We start from the raw sequence: 19,408 nt of genomic DNA, 5'->3' as shown, positions 1-19,408 counted from the left end.
AACGGCTGTTTTTCGGACTGGAGAAAGTATACAGTGGTGTTCCTCGGGGGTCGGTTCTAGGACCACTGCTTTTCTTCTTATATATTTAATGACTTGGATGTGGGTGTACAGGGCATAATTTCAAAATTTGCAGATGACACAAAACTTGGAAGTATAGTAAACAGTGAGGAGGATAGTGATAGACTTCAAGAAGACAGACAGGCTGGTGGAATGGGCGGACACATGGCAGATGAAATCTAACGCAGTAAAGTGCAAAGTGATACATTTTGGTAGGAAGAACGAGGAGAGGCAATATAAACTAAAGGGTATAATTCTAAAGTGGGTGCATGAACAGAGAGACCTGGGGGTATATGTGCACAAATCGTTAAAGGTGGCAGGGCAGGTTGAGAAAGCAGTTAAAAAAGCATACAGATTCTAGGCTTCATAAATAGAGGTATAGAGTACAAAAGCGTGGAGATTATGATGAACCATTATAAAACACTGGTTCTGCCTCAGCTGGAGTATTGTGTCCATTTCTGGGCACTGCACTTTAGGAAGGATGTGAAGGCCTTACACAAGGTGCAGAAAAGATTTACGAAAATGATTCCAGGGATGAGGGACTTCAGTTATGTGGATAGACTGGAGAAGCTGGGGCTGTTCTCCTTAGAGCAGAGAAGGTCGAGAGGAGATTTAATAGAGGTGTTCAAAAATCAGGATGGGTCTGGACAGAGTAGATAGACAGAAACTGTTCCCATTGGCAGAAGGGTCGAGAACCAGAGGACACAGATTTAAGGTGATCGGCAGAAGAACCAAAGGCGACATGAGGGAAAACGTTTTTACTCAACGAGTGGTTGGATCTGGAATGCAATGCCTGAAAGGGTGGTGGAGATAGACTCAATCACAGCTTTCAAAAGAGAGTTGGATAAGTACATGAAAAAAAATTGCAGGGCTACGGGGAAAGGGCGGGGGAATGGGACTAGCTGAAGTGCTCTTGCAGAGAGCCGGCACAGGCTCGACGGGCCGAATGGCCTTCTTCCGTGCTGTAACCATTCTATGATTCTATGTATGGATATCTATTTCTATCTTTCTGGATGTGCAACCTGAACTGCAGTCCTCCAGTTATGATCAATATGAAGACTGAATCAATTATAAGATATGAACATATCCTTCAGTTTAAAAAAAGAAATAACTTTTTGAATTATATAACTTCAGTTTATCTCAAAATCCGATCAATATAACTGCGCTCCAGCTTTTCACCCCTTGCCTAGCTAACACACTACTGGATGCGATTCAGAATAAAAGAGCATGGAGAAAAATTTGACCACAATAGCAATCTAAATTATGCAGATTAACTAGGTTGGCAAAAAAAGTGAGGTAGATAATAATTTGCCTGTTGGTACAAAATGAGGAAAAGAAACGCTTCTAATCTGTGTACAGTACATATTAGCCTTTTGTGGCCTACAGCTGAGTTTTCATACAACTCTAAATACAATTATGAAACAAATATTCTTTAATTTCACCACAGATCAGCACACCTTCGGGGAGATGCCTCAGTTTGCAAATAAATATGAGGTTCCTTTGTCAATGGAAACATGTGCTAGTGAAATATTGTACCAACAATCATAATACAAAGGACAAGAAAACTAATAATGATGATTGCAAGAATGAAAAGGAAAGCCAAGATAAAAGAAAGTTGTTTTTTTTAAAAACACCAGTTATTATAAGCATGGATGCAACTTAAGAAGTCTTGCACGCAAAGAATATTTGCCAAAAGAATGCAAGTCAAAGCAGAATCATGCAAGGCTATAGCTAGAAAAATAAATTTGGTCTGCCAATTGCCTGCCACAGAATCCTATTAGGATAGAATTCTGATGCATCCCTTCATCAGAATACCATTCTGGTCAGGTGGGGCAGAATTTACTATAACCGGCCTGCCCATTTAATGTCTTATGACCTTTTGCACTGGAAGTTGCTGGAAGTTAGAGAGACAAACAGCGCAGCGCCCTCTAGAGGATATCTGTGTGAACAGGACAAGCAACAATGTGTCTCCTTAACCAATTAGATTGAAGTATTATTAATGAACAGCCCAGAGTATGAATAGTGAATTCAATGTCAAATCAGGTACAGAAAGCATAATGACAAGGGAGAAAGATTAGATTCAGAGTAAAGAGACAAAAAAGCAATTAAAAAAAAAATCTCCAACAATTAAAATCTGAAGGAATGAGACTCCACACTTGTAAAAGTTAATTTTCAGTGTCAGAGAGGTTGTTTGGCAGTAATTAAGACTTATCACGCCGTTAAAAAGGGTACTTAGAAAGAAATAGGCATGCCCTAACTTTCTGTGGTGAGTTTACTCCATATCTACCATGCAAGTCCAAGAACTTCAGGCTGTTCCAATACATTTGAATGGGGAGCCTGATCAAGAGATGCCATTTTCATACAACTTCCGCACATCGCGGACAGTAACTTCCAGATTTTCACGTTTAACTGCGCTCGCCCGAAGTTGCTATCTGATTTACGCATAAATAGCGTTGAGTGCCTCGCCTCACCGTTACTTTTACAATTAATTCTGGCCCATTAACTTGTCTTTTCTTCAGGTGCTGGCATTTCTGTAAATTTTCTGAATGACCTTAAATATTTTTCTGATCTCCACTTGTATGGATTGTTAAACCTCAGCTTTCCAATTGCCTGTTGATGGCTACCTATTCGACCCTGAAAAGGTTAAATCAGGAACAATTGACCCCTTGTATAGACTCCATTGTTATCAATTTCACACTAAACTTAAGAAGTCGTCAGCAAAATTGCAGCCAGATGAGCGAGGAGCTGTAAATTAGCTAACACACAGAATCAATCAGCTGCTGCAATGAGAGCTTTTAAGGTGCTGGACATAATGCTTTTAATGCTCACCTCTGTAGATCTGTAACAGTGCCTGGGCTGGACACACTTGACAGCAGAACTATGGCATATGCCCTCTGACGTGGCACTATTGAAGCCTCATTACAGGAGTCTAGTATGTATGTCTTTTTAAAAAAAATTAAAATACCAAAGAAATTAAATATCCTAGAGTGATATTTTCAGAACCTAAATGTGACTGATATATTTCACCTGTATTTGAGCCCTGTGCGAGGATGTGGCATGTTCTTGCATCGGTAGATCGTGGGGTCCCTGAGGCAACCGTTGTTGGAGGCCATGTCAATTTTTGCTCGTAAGCAGCAGGTTTGCCCATACTCTGTTCCAGTCTTCATCTCTTCCCACATGTGCATGTTCTTCTGCACAGCTGCAGGAAAGAAGTTACATGCAGTGTCAAGAGGATAGGAATTTAAATCTATGGGAGTTAATATTAAAGAACCCCCAACCAAATAAATACAATAGGAATTCTTCCTCCATTACAGCCATGCCTTGGAGCATCTGAAATCTATGGTTTTTTTCCATGTTACGACAATCTGAGAATACTTGTGCACTACAAGGTACAATAGTGAGTTGGTTCCTGCAAGGTTTCATTAATGCATAACTGAGTCTGCCACAGAGGATTGACTTTGTGTTCCGAACTTCCATCACCAGGCATGCCACTTTGCAGCTAATTCCACCCAAAGAACACACCTCGCTTTCCCCAAGGAGGCCATTTGCTTAATGAAAACTAACCTATGGCTTTTTGGTGCATTTTTTTCTAATTAATAAAGTTTTTTCTGAATTGTCATTAAACAAAAAAATATATATTTGTGTGGCATTGATCCAAACAGATCTCAAAAGTCCCAGCTTCGATCAGTGGGGTGTGCTAAATTAGCCAATCATTGCACAATTAGTTTCAATGCCACCAGGCATGGTGGGGGATGGCCGAGATTACTATTCCTGAATGCTATTCAGTGACTTTTGTTGAAAGCTGTATATGAATCACAGACTAGTACAGCCCAGGGAGTCTGCACCAATGTTCCCTCTAAGCTGCGCAGCCACACAGGTTTCTGCTGGCCCCACGCAGCCCGGGACCAGCTTTTCTAATGTTAGTTTCACGCATGCATGAAATTTGTGAATGGGCCACGCAGACCCTTAAAAGGGGCCGCACACCTAGAATAAAAAATTAGGGGGAATATTGATCTGCACCGGCTCTTGCGAAGAGTAATCCCGGTTAGCCCCATTCTTTCCTCATATCCATACAATTTTTTCTCCTTCAAGTATTTATCCAATTCCCTTTTGAAGGCTACGAATGAATCTGTATCCACCACACTATCAGGCAGTGCATTCCAAATCCTAACCACCCGTTGCATAAAAAAGTTTTCTCTCATGTCACCTCTGGTTCTTTTGCTAATCACCTTAAATTTGTGCCCTCTCGTTATCGACCCTTCAGTCATGAGAAAGTCAACCGAGGGCAGAATCAGGTTCAAATATGATGTCCACTGTAGTCAAGAAGCTTACGAACGCATACCATCTAGGCTCATAAGGCAAGGTGCAGGAACCATATCCTAGCATGAATCACTCTTTTTAGGAGAGGTGGGAAAACAAGTGCAGAGAAGAAAAAGATTTGATAGCTAGCAACCCAGACTGATACCAAGCAGAATTTTAATGATACTCACAATTTGCCCTGTGTTTAGACTCAATCCTTTGCTCACGCTCTTGTTTCATTTGATCTGCAGGTGTGTCATCCACGTAAGCTTTCCCATCTCTAATCATTTTGTCTGCATATTGCATTATAATTTCAAAATGATCAGAGGTGTAGGTGAATCGATCAGGTTTTATCTGTAGCATTGAAACATCTTCCAGTATAACCTACAGAAAGCAGTGAACGTTACATACAATTCAACTCCTTATTAGAATGCAATGCAACAAGTTTAAATTTAATTCTGAAGTGCAGGTTGAGAAAAATCTTAAATTCCTCAATTCTGAAGGAAACTGCTTTGAAAGGCTTATAAATTACACTGTTCTGAAAAGTTTTAAAGATAGCTAGGCTCTCAAGTGCCTCAGTTATGTGATGTAGGTTAAAGCTAGAAGTTTTCTGCAAAGGTAAATTGCAACATTTTTGAAATTGAAGGTGGGACACAGCTTGCTGTTTTATGTTCTGTGCCAGAGAGATGGATCCTAAGTTTGGACCTGCAAGTTCTTAATCTTGGACAGTCATCAAGGAAAAAACAGGAAATTAAGCAACTCGCTAGAGTGGAAGAATTTACAGTTTCAAGGGGCTAAATGACTGATTTTCATAGCGGATTTGCTCAGATTTTAATTTGGGGAGGGGGAGGGGCGAGTGGGGGGATTTTAGTTCACTTAGCAATGAGACATCTGTAGTGCTGGGAATCTAAACCATCTAGAAGACTTGGCACTCAGTGTCATAAATCTCAACTTCTACAAGAAGTAACTCAGGAAGTACTACTGAATGGCCAGCTGAGGGCGCCGTCCGAGGAGTATAAATACTCGGGCGTGGGCCCAATTTGGCCAGAGACAATCTGGAAACAGGAAGCTAGTGACTACTAACTAGACCTCCATTTTTTGTTACAAGTCGATTAAAGCCTTGCTTTATGTACAACCAAGTGCGTAGTGAGTCTTTATTAAGTCACTCAGTATGGTCTCAAAACACTGAACTCATTGAACCTAGAAAAATATACTTAAAAAGTTTAAACGATCTAAATATTAAATGAACAATTTTTACAATCAAATGACTATTTGATTGTCAAAATGAAGGATCACTGTGGTTTTATCTATACACAAATGTATTTATTAAATGCATTTCAATAACAACCTTCTCAAAGTCTTCCTTTTCCTTTTCAGGATTGGTGTCATCAAACCTCATGATGAGTTTCCCCTTAAAGCTCACTTGATAATGCTGATTCAGGAGTGCAGCTTTGGCATGTCCAATGTGTAAATAGCTGCAAAGAAATGATAGAAAAACAATGAATAAATACACTTCAATAATAGTACTGCTTACTTTAAACAAAATCAGATTATACTACACTGCAACATCTACAACTCGAAAAACCTTATACTTGATTTAAGGACGACAACAACTTGAATTTATATAGCACCTTTAAGTAGGAAAACATGTCAAGATGCTTCACCAAAACTTAATCAGACAGAAATGGAAGCTGAGCTATTAGGAGTGGTAACCAAGAGCTAGTCAAAGAGGTTGGTTTTAAGGATGCTTAAGGTGGAGAGGCAAAGGAATTTAGGGAAGGAATTCCAGAGCCTGGGGCCTCAGTGGCTAAAGGCACATCCACGAATGGTGGGGTAAGGGGAGGGGTGGGAAATACACAAGAGGCCAGAGTCAGAGGAGCAGAGTGTTCTGGAGGAGGGGTTGTAGGTCTGAAATAGGTTAGAGAGAAGCAAGGCCATGAAGGGAATTAATAATGAGGATAAAATTTTAAATGGAGGCATTGGAGGTCTGGGAGCCATGGGCACCATCAATTTCATCCCACCACTGGACCTCTGACTTCAACTTTGAACACTTTTATAACCTGTTTTTAGGTTCCAATCAGACATTTTTCAAACTCCTTCCCACCCCAAAACATAGTTTCAAACCTCCCCACCCAAAAGTCTGGGTCCCAAATACAACAACTCTTTTCTTTAATTCAAAATATCATCAAGTCCCTCCCTAGGGATACAGGGAGGTATCAAGATATTAATTTTGAAGTATATCTTCTTTCTCCTTGTAATCACTATTTTAAGCTCACTACAGGAAACTTTGTGCTATCCGGCACCCATGGGACCGAGCTACTGCCGTTTTTTTAAAAGCTCCGGATAGACCAGCGTCAATGTTATCAGATAGGAGCTTTTCATCGCAGTATCTGACCACAAACACTGTTGCTCAGCAACAGCTTGTAAACACTCGGCCCAGTAGCTTGGAAGCGTCTCTGAAGCTGTTGCTAAGCGACAAAGACGCTTTCCAGAGCCTGCCTGTGAAAAGCAGAAAAAAAACCTAACCAAAACAGCTGCTGATTTCTGCCGTTAGATCAAAGTTGCCGGACATTCAACTTCCGGAGTTTCCTGTATTCCTCTCCGATGACAATACTCCTTCACTCATCCAGTCACGCTCACATTTTAAGATCCTGACTTCTCGTCACATTCAGTATCTTAAAACCTCACTTCTCCTGTCACCATTTTATGTTCCCCAGTCCAAGATTGACACCATTTTAAAACATGCAACAACTACTGAGGTGAGAAAGTACGTCTATCTTTTGTAATATTTTCCCAATATTCACCTTCCAGGTGATTTGCAACTCCAGCTTAAAGCTAGTCAAATGACTCAACACCAGTTAATACAAACAGAATTGAAGCCATTTAAGACTCAGAGGTTTTTTTAAAAAAAATAAAAGGAAATTTGAACCCGTTAACTCACCCGCTGGCTTCAGGTGGAAACCTTACTACCACTTTCCCGATTTCTGCACCGGGCAGTTCAACAAATTTTCCACGATCCTCCTTCTTCTCATTCATCTGCAAAAATTATGATGCACAAAGATAAGCATTCCTCATTTGGAGCGTATTAACTATAAACTCCCTTTATAAAAGTTTTATCTACTCAATTTAAACCTTTTCTAAAAAAAAAAACACAATCTTGTGGGGGATATAGATAAAAAAGATTTGTTACGGAGAAATGCATTCAAGGTCATGTGTTTTAGAGGAAGACATTGAGCCGTAAAGTGTCGATCCCACAAAATGTATGGCTGAGCAAAATGGCATGTTTTATCAGACTTCTCCAAATTGATTTGGCTAATGCTCAACTGGCTTCAGTATCAATTTACTGACACAAAAACACATTAGGACAAGTATCAAATTGGCAAGTGACTTCTTTTGTACTGTATTATTTTCCTTTCTTCTCCTACATATCCCAGTGCTACATGCCTTCTGGACCAAGACAACAAGCTAGAAAGCAGGATGCACACTTCTGCCAATGTTGCTCTTTCGCTAGCCACTTGGGAGGCATGGGAGAACAATCCAGGGCAAACAGCTCATCAAATATTCCCTTCCACCCTGGAGAGAAACTCCTCCTCATGGCAGCACTGGTGATACTGGGAACTCATCATGTGGTGAATCACAGGTGCAAATATGTTTATGGACAGTTCACTGGATCTGCAACATCCTGCACCACCATGCCACTCCCAAGTGTCTTCTCTGTAATCATATACTGCTGCATTAATACAGATACATTACTATTGTATGCTTTCTGAATAAAATGGAAGGCTAGATAGACACACCTCTAATATTAGAGTAATGAAATGAGACAGTCAACTAAAATAGGGAGGTTCAGTAAAACAAGAAATCTCTGGGAAAGAGGGATACTTAATAAAATACTATAAAAAGGATTGGAGACAGTGAGGATATCTCAATGGGGACAGCAGTTATCTTACCAGATTTAAAACAACAATTTCTATGCCAGCATTAATGATCAGACAGCTCTTAAACTATATTACTATTTCAACTGGTTTACACAAGATTTTAGAAAACGGCACACTTACCACTTTATTCTGTGGTGTTACGATTGCCCATTTTTTGCCCACAGACTGAAATGCATCCTGTGAGCCAAGGAAGTTGTACCAGCGTTTAACATGTGCTGGTATCTTGTTCTGGCTTAGCTGCTTCTGACAAAGGCTACTTTCTGTGGATAACAATATACAGTCTTTATAATAAACGTATTATTGTGGCTATCATTTAGATAGTGGCCATTGAGTCATTTTTACTTTTGTGTCATTAGGTCAGCGTTTAAGTTGCTTTTTCCCCCTCTTTTAATAAGTTATTTTCTACTTTCATTACACTTCATTTACCAATGTGATAAAACTTTTCTCCTCAGTTACATTGCCTAAAAAAAGTTAGTGCAAAACAAAGACATTTTTGGGATACAGTGTTTATGACAGTTCCTTATCCATTCCACTATACATTGTAGAAATAAAATCCAATCACAATGTAATTGGAAAAAAAAAACTTTACAAACTAAAAAAAAACAATTTGGCTCCAAAACTCTCCCCAGCCCAAAAACACATCCTGCCAGACTTCTAAACACCCTAAACTCAAGGTATATCCTCCGTCCCTCAACTACACTTCAAAATCCCCACCCAGCCAGCTGACTTCCCACATTCAGAGGCCTCACAATGCTGATCCCTACTTAGTCCCATACCCTGCTCTAGTATGCATTCCCCAAGACTAGAATTAACAGAAACCGTGTGCCAGAGCTCCAAATTATGTGCAAAAAGAACAGGCTTCTTTCTTCATATAAAAACACCAGCACAACCACTGCTTAGGATGGTCATGACTTTCCCCAACTAACATTTAAAGTTATTTAATATGTCCATTATCTTTTCTTTGTGTTTTTCTTTTTAAACAAACACATTTTACACATTAATCAAGTTCTACTAAAGGCATCACTAAATTAGCAGCTTGGTTCTAACAAGTGTGCATGCGTTTTGTACTTCCCACAGGTAGCCAATAAGTGCGTGCCTTGCTTTTAAACCTTGGAGTCATCAATGTCCCTCATTTTTGCTTTGTTTTGTTGACGCTCATGATATCCTTTGTGGCTACCCATCAATTGTTAATGTAACATTTTAATGTTTCAAGGAACTGTTATAATCTTAGCATCACTTTCAGCATGAAAAAGAATAATTAGCAGGAATTTGCCATATTTCACCCGCCCCCTATAAACATGGACAGCAACAAGCCAGATGAGAAGAGTCACACAACAGCAATACTGGGCAAGGACTAATATTTTTACATCCCCCATGACCTGTGTGCAGTGTAAAATGTGGTATCATATTAAATATTGAACCAAGTTACAGGTTAAATTAAGGCACACCAGTCTTAAAACTGTAGATAAATTCTGAAAGACATACCAATATATTAAATAGCTCCATAACTCTCAACTGACAATCCCAATTGAGTTATAATTAGTTTCACAAGAAAGAGTTTTTTGGGGCGAATTATGCCTCTGAAGGGATATTGGATTTTTTTTTACATTAAAAGGCGCTATAAAAATCTAAGAAGATGTTCTTGTAGTAGTTGTTAGAGAAATCTATCATATTATATGGCTGGCCAGAACGTAGTCTATTCATCACATTTGTAGGTTTTCAGTTGAAAAGATTATTACTGTAACCCAAGAAAATTCAATTTAAAACATTTTGTAATGTCACTGTGAAGTCATGTCTGTAAAAGAATGATTATTTCCTTAAACAAGGGTTAGAAGAATGTTCAATATAATCACCTCAGCATGCATTTATATTTGCATCTTCAAAATTATCAGGCTAAAATAGAGCTCTCCAAAAATACTAACCTAAAATGTACTGCACATACAACTTACAAAAATAAATACATTTTAAACAACACTCTTTTCTTGCCAACCTTTCAATGCTGCCCATACACACAGATCAGCCAGGGTCAATTCATTTCCAACCAGGAATGTCCTGAGAGAGAGTGCACGATCAAGCTCTTGTATTGCTGCAGGGAACAGAGCAGAGCTTGCCAGTCCTGTGTTGCTGAACTCCAACCAGTGATCAACCTGCCAACAAAAGGATTACAACAAAGAATAGTTTTAAAGTTCATCATTTGACATTGGTAATGTCTGCACAGTTGAAGCATGAATGGTAGCTAGCTTAATATAGGGTTTTTATTAAGGCGAGTTTGCTTGGTTCTTAACATTTATCAAAAGATGACATCATTTTTTTATGTTTCAGTGTTGCATAGTTCAAAACGCTCTCTCCAAACACATCCCTTAACTTGGAAGGACTAAAGTATATAATTGGGTGTGATTCACTATTCTAGTGAACACGTTACAATCATTTCAGATACCCACCATTACAATTCACCAAACTCCTAGTGAGAAAAAACGGCATTGTAATTGCCAAGAAAATTTCATGTTTGCTATTATACTTCCCTCACTACAACACAAAAATTCACCTCAACATTTGCGGATGATTTCTTCTTCCGCTCTGCTAATTCTTTTCTCAAAGGCAAAATAACTGTTCTTCCAACCCTACCTAACTTTCTCCCCTGAAAGGATGGGGTGTGGATGAATAGCAGCCTTCACGAACCTTAACACAGATTCAAACAGCCTAGCCACATTCTTTATCTAAGCTCATACATGAGCAACGGCCACTTGCGAAGATACAATGAGTGATTGGAACTGTACCCCAAAGAAATCAATGCCTTCAGGAATTGAAAGAAAAAAAATAGCTGTGGGGGGGAGTTTAACGATAACAAGTATTTACATAAGTTACTATGAAATTGAAGTTTGTTTTCCCACATTAACTTGTAACCGACTTTCCTTATCAAAGGATGCTGAAAGATATAGGTCGCGAAATTTGGGGGTGTAGCGAGGCCCTAAGGCCGGTTTTGATGAAAAAATGGCGGCCGCCTCGTTTCCGGCGCAGAACATGGCAGCCGCCATTTTGGAGGTCGTTAGCGCCGGCGTTGCCTGCACTTGCCTCTCATGCAAATATGCAGATCGTGACGTCAATTGGCATGTAACATCTGAATTGACGCATGGCTGAGATTTTGGACATCGCCGTTCTCCATACCGCCCTCTACAAAGCACACATGGAAGAATGCGTGCAGCAGCACTACAGAGACGCTGCCAGCACTTCTTAAAAGGGACATACACATCTTTCAGTTAAGTTTTGATTTCAGTTTTTGAACTGGATTTTTTTACATTTTATTGGAGTAATGGCTTGGTGCAATACATTTAAAACGTTGAAGTGTGCAGGGAATGCAGCTGGATGCTTGCAAGGCTTTGGATGTTAAAGGAAGGCCACTGGGAACACCACTTGCCCCCAGTCCTGGGGACTCTAGTTGCAGTCCCCCTTGGGTTGCAACATCACATGGAGATGAAGCAGAGGCAGCAAAGGGGACAAGCTGCTCACAGAGGGAAGAGGAGGATGCAGAAGGAAGGAGGCAACTCAGGCAGCCCCTTTCTGGCCGGGATATCCTGGATCAAATCATCCGCCTGCGGTACCAGTAAACACAGCCCCAACTCTCCTTTCACCATTAGTCCCACACCTTACCTTCCCTCTATTACTGACCATCACAGTCCCTCTTGGCCACAATGCTGAAATAAAAGCCACCACAAAGCAAACTTTCCAATCCAACTTTATCCATATATGCATCAAAAAAATCAACTAATCACCCCTTGTGCATTCCCTTAGTGACTGTCTTGCAAGTGCCTTTGCCTATCCTAGTGATCCCAGTGGCTGCAGCATGGCTGGTGGAAGGCTGCTGACTTTCAGTGGGGGAATGGTCTTGCAGGACACCCTCAGGGAGCTGGTGGCTGGGAGTGTAAAATCAAGTGACAGTGTTTCTTCTTCTTCACTCTCCTCTCCCTCTTCTTGGTGAATCACTAGCTAGGCAGGTTGGATTTCTTGGGTGTCTGAAATGAGGAAGGCACAAGGGTACGGTTGTGGTGAGGGGAGGGCGAGAAAGCAAGAAATGCATGCTTACACCACGTGCAGCTTGTACATCAGAAGAGATTGTGGGAGGAGGGGGAAGTGGGATGTGAGAAGGAGGATAACCTATGAGGCTACCAGCATCTTGTATTCTTTCAGCCCCGCCGCTGACCAAGGGCTCAGCCATGCCCCTGCCAAGAATGGCCCCCACCGTCTCATCCAAGGGGGTGAAGTGAAGCTATGAATGAGGTGTGTCTCGTGTTTGGTAGCGACTGTTGGTATGTGAGTGATTCGGTGGGGGGGGTGGGTAGTGGTTCATTGACCAGTGTGTGAGGCAGTTAGTAGGAGACAGCATTTGAAGATGCATTCACTGACCTTGACCATTCGTCTGAGGTCATGAAACTTCTTTGGGCACTGGAGCCAGGTCCTGGGGGCAACACTGCTGGCAGCGACAGCCTCGGTGACCTGGTCCCACATTCTTCTTTCTGGAGGGCCTCCCTGCCCCGTGAGTAGAGGACCTATCTTCCAGTGTTGACCCCCTGCACAAAGCTTGTGTGCTGCTAACGAGACCTTGGGTGCCCCTTCCCTGGCCTGTTGAGCCAGTTGTGTTAGTGCTGAAGCACTTTTACCTTTTTTTTTTAGGTGCAGATGGCAGTTCAGCATCAAGATCTTCAGACTGCCTAGTTTGGAAATGTAATGAAATCTGTTGGTCTTGATCCTGTATTTGTTTTGCACTCATGTATATTACCCTCCCCCACTGTGTATAGTTTCACTTCCTCTTTCCCGACTAACCTGGGAGGTTCCAGGTCTTGGCTCTTGGCTCCGCCCCTGACCTCTCTTACATAAAGATCCCAGGATCTGTATGACTCATTCCTGTGAACCAGTCGGCGTGTTGAGATGTTAGCTCTGATCTTAGTGATTAAAAGCTAACTTGTTTAAGTCTATAACTTCTAGTTTTGTGGTTATTGAAGGCACATCAATTTTAATCACTAAAGAATACTAGGATGGATCGACCCCTAAAACCAGAGCGTCTGGACTTGGATCCACATTCTGCTGAAGCATCAAATCAATTTGGACACTGGCTCAAATGCTTCGAACTCTTCGCGGGGGCCTCATCCGCTAGCGAGGTAGATAAACTGAGTCTACTGACTACTCGCGTAAGTCATCGGATTTATTCGTTCATCCGGGACGCCACCTCTTACACGGAGGCCATCACTATCCTGAAGGCCCAATACCAGAGGCCGGTAAACGAAGTGTACGCCAGACATCTGCTGGCTACACGCAGGCAGCGACCAGAGGAATCAATGGACGATTTCTTACAGGGCCTAAAGGACCTGGTCCGGGACTGTAACTGCAAGGCCGTGACGGCCAACGCATACTCTGACGAATTGGTCCGCGATTCCTTCATCACGGGCCTCAAATCGAATTATATCCGGCAGAGACTGCTGGAGAAGGAGGTCCTGGACTTAAAAAAGGCAGTGGCCACTGCGCGATCGCTGGACGTGACCCAGAGAAACTCTGACTCTTATTCTTCCGGCCATGCGGCCCTCACCGCCTCGTGCGCGCCGAGGGGGCCGCCATCTTGGAATCAGCCATCTTCCCCATCCAGGTCTCAGACCAGCTCTACGCCGCCGGAGTCCCCACACAGAAGTTCACCCAGGAGTCCTACTACAGCGGCAATGTCTCGAGGCCCGAAATGCTACTTCTGCGGCCAGGCCAAGCACCCCAGACAACGATGCCCAGCGAAGGACGCTACATGCTTCAAATGTAAGAAAAAGGGGCATTTTAGCAAAGTCTGCAGGGGGAATCCGATTTCCAACTCTGTCACCGCCTCGTGCGTGCCGTGTGGGCCGCCATCTTGGGATCCGCCACCTTTTCCCGACTCAACGGCCGCCCAGGGCCCAACAGTGGCTTCGATCACGGTGGATCAATCCAGGCCACACCCGTTGACAAAATCCATGATGGACATACAGGTAAACGGGAATTTAACGAAATGTTTAATTGACTGTGGGAGTACCGAGAGTTTTATCCACCCTAGCCTGGTACGGCGGCACTCATTAACGGTAACCCCTACACGGAGCAGAATTGCTATGGCTGCTAAGCCCCACACTTCGGACATTTTGGGCTACTGTGTGGTAACACTGACTGTAAAAGGCACGGACTACAAAGATTTTAAACTCCTCGTGATGCCAGAACTCTGCGTTAATGTAATCTTGGGCCTGGATTTCCAGTGCCACCATGAAAGTGTCACGCTAGCATATGGCGGGTCCCAGCCGCCACTCAGTCTGTGGCCTATCAACCTTAAAAATCAGCCCGCCCTCTTTATTCGCTAATCTCGCTCCGAACTGTAGGCCCATAGCGACCAAAAGTAGATGGTAGAGTCTGGAAGACAGACACTTTATCAAGGCGGAAGTGGACAGACTCCTGCGGGAAGGCATTATTGAATGCAGTACCAGCCCGTGGCGTGCCCAAGTAGTCATAGTTAAAAATAGCGAAAAGAAACGGATGGTAATTGACTACAGCCAGACTGTTAATATTTATACCCAGCTGGACGCCTACCCTTTACCCCGCATATCAAAAATGGTCAACCAGATTGCGCAATACCGAGTCTTCTCGACTATCGACCTCAAATCCGCGTATCGCCAGCTCCCCATTAGAACGGAGGACCGCCCATACACCGCCTTCGAGGCGAACAGGCGCCTCCTCTACCATTTTCTCAGAGTGCCCTTCGGAGTAACAAATGGGGTCTCGGTCTTCCAACGTGAGATGGACCGCATGGTTGACGAGAATAAACTACAAGCTACCTACCCCTATCTGGACAATGTCACTATCTGCGGGCACAACCAGCAAGACCATGATCTAAATCTTGCGAGATTTTTAAAAACTGCCCTAAAGCTGTATCTAACCTACAACGAAGACAAATGTGTCTTCAACACAACCCGTCTCTGTATCCTCGGCTGTGTGGTGGAAGATGGGGTAATTGGACCGGACCCTGACCGATTACGCCCCCAAAAGGAACTGCCCCTGCCACACAATCCCAAAGCTTTAAAAAGGTGCCTGGGATTTTTTTCGTATTATGCCCAATGGGTGCCCAATTACTCTGATAAGGCCCGACCCCTCATTAAATCGACGTCCTTCCCACTATCAGCAGAAGCTCGGGAGGCTTTCACCAGTATTAAACAGGACATTGAAAGGGCTGCAGTGTGTGCAGTGGACGAATGCATTCCCTTTCAAGTCAAAAGCAATGTGTCAGACTTTGCCTTAGCTGCGACCCTCAATCAGGCTGGGAGACCTGTGGCCTTCTTCTCCCGAACCCTTCAGGGACCTGAAATCAGGCACTCTTCTGTCGAGAAGGAGGCACAGGCTATAGTGGAGGCAGTGCGGCACTGGAGACACTACCTAGCCGGCAAACGTTTCACCCTGCTCACCGACCAGCGGTCGGTGGCTTTCATGTTTAATAACAAAGGGGGAAAATCAAGAATGACAAAATACTCAGGTGGAGGATCGAACTATCCACGTTCGACTATGATATTATGTACAGGCCGGGAGCCCTTAATGAACCCCCAGACGCCCTATCGCGGGGAATGTGTGCCAGCATTCATACGGACAAATTACAGGGTCTCCACAACGACCTCTGTCACCCAGGGGTCACCCGACTATACCATTTTATAAAGTCCCGCAATCTGCCCCACTCCATCGAGGAGGTCAGGGCAATGACCAGAGCCTGCCGCATCTGTGCGGAATGCAAGCCTCGTTTCTACAGGCCTGACCGTGCACACCTTATCAAAGCCACACGGCCATTCGAGCGCCTAAGTCTGGACTTCAAGGGACCCCTTCCCTCTGCCGACCGTAACGTATACTTCCTCAATATCATTGATGAATATTCCCGCTTCCCCTTCACCATTCCCTGCCCAGACATGACCAGTGCCACGGTCAAGTGTCTCTGTAATCTATTCTGCATGTTTGGCATGCCGAACTACATACACAGCGATAGGGGGACGTCATTCATGCGTGACAAGCTGCGCCAGTTCTTGCTCTCGAAGGGGATAGCCACTAGCAGAACCACTAGCTACAACCCCCGGGGTAATAGGCAAGTGGAAAGGGAGAATGCTACTGTTTGGAAGGCTGTCACGTTAGCCTTAAAGTCAAAAGGCCTTCCGACCTCCCGCTGGCAGGAAGTCCTCCCAGACGTGCTCCACTCCATAAGGTCTCTGTTATGTACTGCCACTAACGCTACCCCTCACGAAAAGATGTTCCTTTTCCCCCGGAAATCCACCTCGGGCATATCTCTACCCGCGTGGCTGACGTCTCCGGGGACAGTACTATTGCGGAAGCACGTGAGAGGCCATAAAACGGACCCCCTTGTGGAAAAGGTACAGCTCCTCCATGCAAACCCTCAGTACGCCTATATCGAATACTCTGATGGGCGAGAGGACACTGTTTCCATAAAAGACCTCGCTCCCTCGGGGAGCGGAGAGAACGATGGGAGACTACCCGATGAAGACCTACACTACAAAGAGACAGGACGCCCAGAGGTATCAATACCCAACTTTAACCTGGAGGACACTGCAGATAACCTGGAAAACACTGCGGAGGCCCGGACAGCGGAGGAACCAGAATCCACTCCCCTAGAGGCACCCCAACCGGCTTTGCGCCGATCACGGAGAACTGCAAAACTTCCTGACAGACTCACTTATACCAACTTTTAAGAAACATCACCCCGATGGACTAAATCTATAGAAGGGGTGAATGTAATGAAATCTGTTGGTCTTGATCCTGTATTTGTTTTGCACTCATGTATATTACCCTCCCCCACTGTGTATAGTTTCACTTCCTCTTTCCCGACTAACCTGGGAGGTTCCAGGTCTTGGCTCTTGGCTCCGCCCCTGACTTCTCTTACATAAAGATCCCAGGATCTGTATGACTCATTCCTGTGAACCAGTCGGCGTGTTGAGATGTTAGCTCTGATCTTAGTGATTAAAAGACAACTTGTTTAAGTCTATAACTTCTAGTTTTGTGGTTATTGAAGGCCCATCAGGAATGATCTTTAATTTTTTTTGTCATAAGGCAGTTCTCCTCTAAGGGCTAGAGACTGTGTTCAAAATTAACAGCCTTGCTTTAAAAGGAAATACAGTGTCGCTCCAGCGACGTGAACTTGGGCCTCCTGCTGAGTGCAGAGTCTGTCAGCAGCGCGATAGTTGCTGGGTTGTGCGCTAAAATCATTTAAATTAGCAGGCAGCACCAAATTAATGTGCTTTCTAAATGGGCACGAGCCAATCTCGCCCCACGGTGCCCCCGCCCATTTTTGGGCCTCATCAAATTTCCCAGCCGTAGTCTTAAGAAACTCAAACTTTTATATGTAAAACTGGCAAAAACAACTGTTACACAAAACAATTTTGTGCAGACATTTAGCTTTCTAACTTAATGCAACGCCACTGCACCAGTTAGGTAAAATAGTAAGTGACACACTCAAATTGCTTCCATCTGTCTCAACTGGTGTAGGATTACAGAATTTTACAAACAGGCGAGCTGACGTGGCAGTGGAGCCCTACTTTCACTGTACATGCCACATATTCTTCAGATTCACAAACAACCCCAACCAATATAAGCCATTTAGTGAGATTAATATGCAAATTACATACAGCAGAGCCAGTACCTTAAATACCTTCAACATCACCTCAGAAAAATTGAAAATAAAAGACAAAGTTTGAACATATTAATTTAAATCTACAGAACCCACCTAGTATTTAAACACATGGGGTTTCAAAGTAAAAGATCTTTAGGGCTTGTTTAATTAAAATTTTAATTGAAGATTTTTTCTTCAAATTTAAGCTTTAAAGATCAGCTTTAAGAATTATCAGACTAGAATGGTCCAAAAATAATTAAGCCAACATGAAATATGAACAGAGTCTACCTTTCTTAAATTAAAACTGCTTAATTTGAATTGTTAATTAAAATTATTATAGAAAAAAAAATCAACCTATGCTGTTAATTATTAAAATTAAAATTGTTAAATTCATACAATTGGACAATCTGAAATTTTTATAAGCAGAAGTAACTGAACAGGGATAGACTGTACATTAGAATCTCATGCACAAACTGTAAAAAAAAGGGCATAAAATGCTGGGAACACTCAGCAGGTCTGGCAGCACCGTGGAGAGAGAAACAGTTAACGTTTCAGGTTAATGACCCTTCATCAGAACTAGAAAAAGTTGGAGAAGTAACAGATTTTTAAGCAAGTGTGGGGCAGGGAAAGGGAGGAGGGGAACAGCCATAGTCTTAAGAAACTCAAACTTTTATATGTAAAACTGGCAAAAACAGCTGTTACACAAAATAATTTTGTGCAGATATTTAGCTTTCTAACTTAACATTGTAGCTCCACTGCACCAGTTAGTTAAAAATCTGTTACTTCTCCAACTTTTTCCAGTGCTGATGAAGGGTCATCTACCTGAAACGTTAACTGTTTCTCTCTCCATGATGTTGCCTGACCTGCTGAGTGTTTCCAACATGTTCTGTTGTTTCAGATTTCCAGCATCCGTAGTAGTTGGCTATTGTAAAAAAAAGGGGTTGCTCTGTTCACATGAAATAAGCGTCTTAAAGGAGGAGACGTAGAGAGCCAGAGTGGTTCAAGGAGGGAATTCCAGAGCTTAGGACCGAGGCAGCTGAAGGCACGGCTGCCAATGGCAGAGCGAAGAAAATTGGGAATACGCAAGAGGCCAGAATTGGAGAACTGCAGAGATCTTGGAGGGTTGTAGGGCTGGAGGAGGTTACAGAGATAGTGAGGGGCGAGGCCTCTCTATGGGATAGAGTGGAGCTATAGTAGGGGGTGATTTACAGCCAAATACGGAGGAAAAAACAAGTCAGCTGGGAAGGCAGAGCAAATATGTGAAGGCAAAAGGGAATATGGCAAGGCTGGAAGGCATTTATTTTAATGCAAGGAGTCTTGCAAATAAGGTGGATGAACTGAAGTTGTTGTTGAACACATGGGAGTATGATATTGTTGCTATCACGGAGACATGGTTGAGGGAGGGTCAGGACTGGCAGCTCAATATTCCGGGGTATAGAATCTTCAGGCGAGACAGAGGGGG

At 43.0% G+C, this 19,408-nt stretch overlaps 1 protein-coding gene across 3 annotated transcripts in view; it reads right to left on the bottom strand.

Annotated features, from left to right (window-relative positions):
- The window catches only part of eprs1 (glutamyl-prolyl-tRNA synthetase 1), a 100,692-nt gene that overhangs the window by 62,445 nt on the left and 18,839 nt on the right, over positions 1 to 19,408 (bottom strand). For all 3 annotated transcript variants that reach the window (XM_085980999.1, XM_085981002.1, XM_085981004.1), the window contains 6 exons: positions 10,285 to 10,441; positions 8,415 to 8,554; positions 7,298 to 7,392; positions 5,705 to 5,831; positions 4,548 to 4,740; positions 3,085 to 3,256 (listed from right to left, as the gene is read on the bottom strand). In XM_085980999.1, coding sequence (XP_085837125.1) covers positions 3,085 to 3,256; positions 4,548 to 4,740; positions 5,705 to 5,831; positions 7,298 to 7,392; positions 8,415 to 8,554; positions 10,285 to 10,441 — 884 coding nt within the window. The remainder of the gene's footprint in view (positions 1 to 3,084; positions 3,257 to 4,547; positions 4,741 to 5,704; positions 5,832 to 7,297; positions 7,393 to 8,414; positions 8,555 to 10,284; positions 10,442 to 19,408) is intronic.

This window comes from Somniosus microcephalus, chromosome 3, assembly GCF_052327205.1.
Source record: "Somniosus microcephalus isolate GS21.2 chromosome 3, FLI_Smic_1.0, whole genome shotgun sequence".
In the NCBI taxonomy this organism is placed as follows: Eukaryota; Metazoa; Chordata; class Chondrichthyes; order Squaliformes; family Somniosidae; genus Somniosus; species Somniosus microcephalus.
Note: the sequence above shows the minus strand (reverse complement) of the source record. Positions and strands in the feature narration are given on the sequence as shown.